This window comes from Diplodia corticola, assembly GCF_001883845.1.
Source record: "Diplodia corticola strain CBS 112549 chromosome Unknown scaffold44, whole genome shotgun sequence".
NCBI classification, from domain to species: domain Eukaryota; kingdom Fungi; phylum Ascomycota; class Dothideomycetes; order Botryosphaeriales; family Botryosphaeriaceae; genus Diplodia; species Diplodia corticola.
The window spans coordinates 296,208-303,562 of NW_017971523.1; the positions used below are offsets into that span (position 1 = coordinate 296,208).

Consider the following 7,355-nt stretch of genomic DNA (forward strand, 5'->3'; position numbering starts at 1 on the left):
ATGTATAAAATTTGCAGTAATGGCACGAATAGAGCCGCATTGCTTTCGCCAATCGGCATCCAGGCCTGTCCTAGCAGGCGAAGGGAACGAGATATAACGATCAATTAGAAAAAAGATGGTGCAGCTGACAAGTGATAGTCTGAGAACCGACAAGGTGCCTAGCTCCGACCGGGCGCGTGCACGCATTTTCAAGCCGTGCCTGACAATCCGTCTTGCTGCGTCCATGTAATTGAGCAGTCAGATTTGTTTCTGCTCGCAATGGGTGCGACAGTCTTCCGCTGAAACTGTTAGCTTCCTGCTGAGCTATGCCTCTCTGGAAAGTCGGAGCTGGTTGAGGCTCTTTCAAGCAACCGCTGGGGCGGCAAGCGGGCGAGGCACGCCAGCGGCCTCGGAGGCGTTCGTGGCTCCGCTCGAGCAACCCTGGCGCGAATCCGCTGCGACCGAAAAAAAGTATCGCTCAACTTCCTCCGATCTCGACATCCCGCTCGTCCTCACGTCCCGTTCGCGCTCAAGCACCTTTCCACCCGTTCCTCGCTCCCGGAATCTCCTGAGCATCATCATTCAAGATGGCCCCCGTAATTGCCTCCACTGGCTCGGCCTCGAAGGAGTTCAAGAAAGAGTCAACCGTCGCAAGGTTGACGGGAGCAGGTAAGGCAATGCAAGAGAGTGCCATGCAGGCTTCAATTGACTCTCTTAGGATGCGCCGGTATCGCCGAGTTGGCCGTCTTCCACCCTGTAAGCTTGAACTGGGTGCTTTCTGTTTTCGCGCCCGACGCTGACGATAATCTCAACAGGTTGACACCATCGCGAAAAGATTGATGAGCAACCACGGCAAGGTTTGTAGCCTGCATCGCCCTCTGAATTGCGCATGTCCTAACTTCTGGCTTCCTAGATCGCGTCCAGCGTACAGCTCAACACCGTCATCTTCAAGGACAAGGCAGGCGCCGCGCTTTCCGCCCGGTTTTTCTCCCTGTTCCCCGGTCTTGGATATGCGGCCGTCTACAAGGTACGTCGGGATGGACACGAGAAGGGTGTCCGGATATTTACGTTCGTTAGGTGCTCCAAAGAGTGTACAAGTATGGTGGTCAGCCTTTCGTGAGGGATTACCTGGCGAAGAACCACGGCGACAAGTTCGACAACGCCTTCGGTAAGGGTACCGGCAAGGCCATCATGCATGCCACTGCTGGCAGGTGAGTACATTATCGCCAAATTGTCAACGAAGCGTCTAACAGCGCACAGTTTGATCGGTATTGGCGAGATCTGCATTCTTCCGCTCGACGTCCTCAAGATTAAGCGCCAGACGAACCCCGAGGCTTTCAGGGGACGTGGTCTCTTCCGCATCATCAAGGATGAAGGTTTCGGTCTTTACAGAGGTTGGGGCTGGACTGCGGCTCGCAATGCGCCCGGCTCGTTTGCGGTACGAAATCCTCGCATCAGCTGGAAAGCGCGACTACTGACACGATTCTAGCTTTTCGGCGGATCTGCCTTTGCCAAGGAGTACATCTACAAGCTCCAGGACTATAACAAAGCTACCTGGGGACAGAACTTCGTCGCCTCGATCGCTGGTGCTAGCGCATCTCTCGTCGTCTCGGCACCTCTCGACGTGATCAAGACCCGCATCCAGAACCGCAACTTCGAGAACCCGGAGAGCGGCTTCCGCATTGTCTCGAACATGATGAAGAACGAGGGATTCACCAGCTTCTTCAAGGGCCTGACGCCCAAGCTGCTGATGACCGGACCGAAGCTCGTCTTCTCGTTCTGGCTGGCGCAGACGTTGATCCCTGTGTTCGACAAACTCATGTGAAGTCATTGCGCACATGACCGATAAGCGTGGCGGGGGCTGCGGACGAGCAGGAAAAGTGTATACGGTGTTACGGGCTTTGTAAATGCGGGCGCTCTTTATTTCTCATGACGGCTGGAATCGCGAGCGACAAGCCCGGCGATGTTCCTTTGTACTTTATTTATACCTCCCTGTCTAGACGTGATGGCGCACGCACGCAGAAGCGGCGGCCTTAGAGAGCGTATCTAGAGCGACTGGCTAGAAAAAGATAACTCATCTCCTGCTGCGCGCAGCTTGGCGCCATGACGCGCCTGTGAGATCAAGTGCGCGGGCAGGTCAGATGCAACGCAAATGCTGCCATGACACATGTGGCTGCGAGTGTCAGGTACCAAGGTGCTCAAGACCGGGCGGCGTGCGGGCGCGAAGTGACCAGCAGCCATCGGTGAAACACTGACCCTTCGCGCACGTGATCGCCTGCAGGGCGAACGGTGAGGTCCTGGGGTGCCCTATACGACATCTAGCTCACGACGCCTTCGACGCTCCCCCCTCCCTACACTGTCGACTCCGCCTTCCTCCCTCCGCAGCAAGCTGCTTTCCACGACTCACTTCTCACTCCCTTCCGAAAGCCGCCCGCTCAGATCCCGCAGCCACGATGAACCCCGAGTAGTACGTAACCCCCATGGTATCTCCGCCGCCGTGCGCCTTTGTCGCCGCCGCCGGTACCAACCGCCGCGACACGCGAGGATCCGCCCGGAGGCTAACCGCTGCTACAGAGTCGTTCTCTCGTCCTCCACGATGCCGATGCCACTGAAGAGCCCAGGCAGCCGCGCCTGCAGGCAACGCTAACCGCGCACCACTGTCAGATACGACTACCTCTTTAAGCTGCTCCTCATCGGAGACTCCGGTGTTGGCAAGTCTTGCTTGCTGCTCCGGTTCGCCGATGACACCTACACCGAGAGCTACATCTCCACCATCGGTGTCGATTTCGTGCGTTCCCTCACCCTCGGCGCGAGGCAGCCTGGCCGCGGAGCTGACAGCCATACAGAAGATCAGGACTATCGAGCTGGACGGCAAGACCGTGAAGCTCCAGATTGTGGGTTCCCCTCAAAGCGGCGCGGAGAGAGGCGGGGCTAACTGATCTGCAGTGGGACACCGCCGGTCAGGAGCGCTTCCGCACCATCACGTCGTCCTACTACCGCGGCGCCCACGGCATCTGCGTCGTCTACGATGTCACCGACATGGACTCTTTCAACAACGTCAAGCAGTGGCTCCAGGAGATTGACCGCTACGCCACCGAGGGTGTGAACAAGCTGCTGGTGGGCAACAAGTCCGATATGGCGGACAAGAAGGTCGTTGAGTACACGGTTGCGAAGGTAGGCTCAAGCTGTTCAACCATCTGGATGCCGAGGGCATGCTGACATGGTATCGTAGGAATTTGCCGACAGCCTTGGCATCCCCTTCCTGGAGACTTCGGCCAAGAACGCGTCCAACGTCGAGCAGGCTTTCTTGACAATGGCCAGGCAGATCAAGGAGCGCATGGGCACGACGCAGGTCAACAACAAGCCCACGGTCCCGATCGGACAGGGCCAGGGTGTCCAGTCGGGCTCGGGCGGTGGATGCTGCTAGGCGGTTTATGTCGGTCATGACGGAGCGATTTGCGAAACCGGATGCCCTCTACGACCCCGGGCACCACGTCCTATGCAGAGATGTCCCTCACGTTTCAGTGCGTCCTGTTGCATGGTAGATGGCGGGCAGGAAGTCCTTTGGATGCGCGCGGGTTTTCTGGTCACTTCATAATACGGTCCCCGCAGGTTAGCCTCTGCGGGATGAGAATCGGAACGTCAGATTGCCATCGAGGATCCGTGGTGAATAAGGTTTAACGGCGATCATGGTGTGAGAGTTGTGGATTCTTTTTCCTTCCCCCCCTTTCTTGCAGACGCTACTATCTTTTCTTTTCTTGCGGGTTCATGGAGGTTGCGAGGGTCTGTTCTTTTTCCTGCTTTTTCTTAATGCGATATCAAACTTCGTACAACCGCTCTCTGCAGCAACCCAGCCCTGCGCATTATCTTACAGCCCGAAAAGTGATGGTGCCTGGTGTTACAGATTGATCGACCCAGGGAGGGGGGCCTTCATAAGAACTGGGACGGCCTTGCAATCCGTATACTGAAGCCCCATGACAAGGGTCCTACAGCACAACAACTACGGCTCATCCAGGCCTTCCGGACACTGAGTGAGAAGAACAAGGGATTATGCGGCTCTGGCAGAAGACACCCCGGTATCCGTTAAATGGCCTTCGTCGCACATGCGCGCGCATTTTACCTCTATTCTTAGCAGGAAATTGCTCTGCGCAGCGTATCTTTCACTGAAGAAGGTGTAGCATCCATCCAGATATGGCTACTCGAAGGGAACCTTCTGGGACCCATACGAAGCGTTGCACTTTTCACACCTTGATTTGTTGGTGAACGCGACGGGCTGACCCGTTGACCGAACGGTCGGCGAGCCAGTCCACTGCCTTTGGCTCTTCACCCCCTTTCCCTCCTGGGCCTACACTAACAAGTAATTTCTCCCTCCGTCTCTCGTTCCGGTGGCCGCAAGTTTGTTTCCCGTGGCGTCTTTTCAAGGTCATTAGCCGCGTGGGTATCAGTGTGGACATGTCAGCTGGCACAGTCGTCGGGAATGAACGAAGTGGGAACGCAGGGCGCCGGGCCGCCGCCTGCGGAGACGGACGCATCAGGCCGGACACGCAATCGTTGAGCGCGCGCAGCTGATGCCTACGCGGCGGTGGCTGGCGTGCTCCTGCGGCGGAGGCGGCGGCAGCGGCAGCGGCAGCGGCAGTATCAGCAGCAGCAGCATCAGTGTACATACCAACACGGCGAACACGGCGAGGGGGCCGCGTGAGAATACTCGGGATGCTGCGCGGTCTTTTTTTGCCCGCGCTGCGCCACGTCCTTCAGCCACAGTCGGCGGGTGCCAGCGAATGTCCGCTGGACCCTTTGGGTTGCATCATGGGCAGCGAGCTCCAGAGCACAGCCCTCCACGCCTATATGACCTGAAGCCCGACGCGCGCGACTTCCCGCATCCCTGCCGCCCGTTCTATCCTAATTTCCACGCACACGCTGGTCCCAGAGGCTTTCCCGCGGCCGCTCTCCTTTCCACCACTCCACCCCCGAGACGCCCGCCCGTCATCCATTTCGACCAGTCCCCGCTAGCTGTCTAACAAACCTCTTCTGCCTCGGCAACCATGGCGGGCACGCCGGCAGCACCTCTGTCGCCAGACGCAGGCCCGAGCGACTCTCAACTCCCGAAGCTGCCGTCAGGCTGGATAGCACAGTGGGACAGCAGGTGCGTTACCCCGCGCCGTCGCTTTGAAGGGCCTTTGAACCCCAGTCTTCCGGGCGCCCGCACGACGAGCCAATTCGCCCGGCCTCCGCCCTGAGGAATCTCGCAGCTCCGCGGCTGACGATGCCTACCCTTGCAGCTCTCGCAAATACTACTACGTCCAGATAAGCACCGGCGTTTCGCAGTGGGATCTGCCAACCAGCGAAGCCCCCGCTGGCCCTTCGCGGCGACCCGAGCAGATTCCTGCAAGCGCATGCGAAAACGCGGGCATTCCCGACCCAGCGAAACCGCCGAACGGCGTACCCGAGGATTACAGTAGCGACAGAGGCCTGGGTGTAAGCGCGAGCCCGATACTGGCACTTGAACGTCGCTGATGAACATTGATACAGAGCACCGCTTTCAACCTTCTAGCATCGCAGCATGGCGGCGGAAAACAGTCTTCTGGGATTGGAAGCCTGGCTACATCACTCCTGAACAGTGGTTCTCACGGAAGCAGCTCTCAATCTGGCGGACACAGCAGTGGCACTGCCGGGCTTGTAGGATCGCTCGCCAGTAACTTGCTTGGAGGGAACAAGCCGCATGGGCAACAACAGGGAAGCCACAGCGGCTCTGCTGGCTCTCATCAGAGCAGTGGGTTGGGAGGTGTGCTGGGCGGCATCCTAGGCGGTGGAAGTCATGGCTCGGTATGGCGATCGTAAACTCCCAGGTCCCGCGTCTTTATGCTGACGAGGTACAGCACGGCCAGCAGAACAATAATTACGGGTATTCTTCTGGAGCACCAACGACTGGCGGTTACTCTGGCACCGCTCCGCCTGCCCACTATAACCCCGTTGGCTCCGCTTCCCACACACCCAACTCCGGACCGTCGTATCCCGGACAGCCCGGCTACAACAACCAATATTCCAGCCCCAACCCGCTCAATGGTCAAAACCAATATGCGCCTCCTGCACACACTTCGTCGTTCGGTAGTCAGCCGCAGCATACATCATCGTTTGGCCCGCAAAGTTCGGCATCATGGGGACCCCAGGCGCAAAGCACCCCTTCGTTCCCGCCTCCGCCTGCGCAACCGCAACAGCACCACCAGGGAGCTTATAGCTCTGCGCCGCACGACCAGCCTCAAAACCATGCGGGATACTTCAATCAAGGGAGTCCGCAAGGTGCTTATGGGCAGCATGGAGGGTACGGCAACACGCAGCATGTCCCACCACCCCCTGCTGGGAACTTTTCACAGGGCAGCTATAATGCGGTTCCTTACGGACAGCCATCTCCTCACGGAGGGTACGGTCAATCGCCGGTGCAGCCCCAGCAGGGTGGCTATACCGCAGGGTACGTCAGTCAAGCACCAAATGGGCAACATGGTGCGTATGGGCAGGGACAACATCAGGCTGGATACCATGGCAGCGCAGCACCGTCGCAGCCCGGATGGTAACTGATTCTCCTAAAATTATAATTGGAGCGTGTACGATGCAGTGTGATCGAAATTTGCATAAGGAGGGGGATCATGGAAGGGCATACGCGCGGTGAGCGGCAACTGTAAAAGTGATACGGCATTAGGTGGAATTTTCTGAGAAATTTGGTTGTTAGGATACCTTTCTTGAGTTGAGGAGAAGTGAAGGCCAATTCATGGAGAACCCGAAAGGTCTTTCCCGCAGTCTTCTAATCGTATATTTGCTGCGGTCCAAAGCTGGTGGCGTTGATTCCGTGGCACCGTCTTGCTTGAATTAATTCGATCGCAAACGGCTCTATTTCATGCGTTGCTCTGGTCCTACTACCTACTGTACGCACAGCTGCATTTACTTGCGCGGTCACGCTCAGACGCGTCTCCCGCCCCACGTCCTAGGTATCTGTGCAAGCCCCACCAAACACTGAACCCCAGCACCTCCGACCCCTCGCTCTCCACACACACAACCATGTCGCGCTCCACGGATCCAGGTCATTTCTTCCAAACAAGGTATGTGCGATTCTCTCCTGGCTTACTCTCCGCAATTCCGAAAAGGAACCTACCTCGAGCTAACGTCAACCGTCCAACGCAAAACAGCTCAGCGCTCTCAGAAGAGACGCGCAAAGCGGAGAAGTCGAAGAACAAGCTAGGCGACCCGATCAAGCTGACCTCGAAGCTGCTCGCCGTGGCTGCGGACCCGCTGGACGATGATCGCATCTACGTGGCCGAGGCGGCGGGAAACGTGCGGAGGATAGCGCTTGAAGTCTGTACGATCTTCTTTTGGAATTGTGCCCC

The 7,355-nt window shown here is 57.7% G+C and overlaps 3 protein-coding genes across 3 annotated transcripts; all 3 read left to right on the forward strand.

Moving 5' to 3' along the window:
- Positions 1-566: 566 nt before the first annotated feature.
- On the forward strand, positions 567-1,804 carry BKCO1_4400098 (mitochondrial carrier protein; the record flags this gene model as incomplete). Its single annotated transcript, XM_020276159.1, has 7 exons — positions 567-648; positions 698-735; positions 795-836; positions 893-1,006; positions 1,057-1,190; positions 1,240-1,417; positions 1,469-1,804. 7 exons carry the CDS (start codon positions 567-569, stop codon positions 1,802-1,804), a joined length of 924 nt encoding a protein of 307 aa, XP_020128090.1.
- Positions 1,805-3,018: 1,214 nt separating this feature from the next.
- On the forward strand, positions 3,019-3,406 carry BKCO1_4400099 (gtp-binding protein ypt1; the record flags this gene model as incomplete). Its single annotated transcript, XM_020276160.1, has 2 exons — positions 3,019-3,153; positions 3,212-3,406. The coding sequence occupies 2 exons, from the start codon at positions 3,019-3,021 to the stop codon at positions 3,404-3,406; spliced, it is 330 nt and encodes a 109-aa protein (XP_020128091.1).
- A 1,615-nt stretch (positions 3,407-5,021) lies between these two features.
- On the forward strand, positions 5,022-6,544 carry BKCO1_44000100 (ww domain-containing protein; the record flags this gene model as incomplete). The annotated part of the gene is made up of 4 exons (XM_020276063.1): positions 5,022-5,122; positions 5,259-5,454; positions 5,509-5,802; positions 5,856-6,544. Coding segments are annotated over 4 exons (1,280 nt in total), but the record flags the coding sequence as incomplete, so codon positions are not given.
- Between the last annotated feature and the right edge of the window lie 811 nt (positions 6,545-7,355).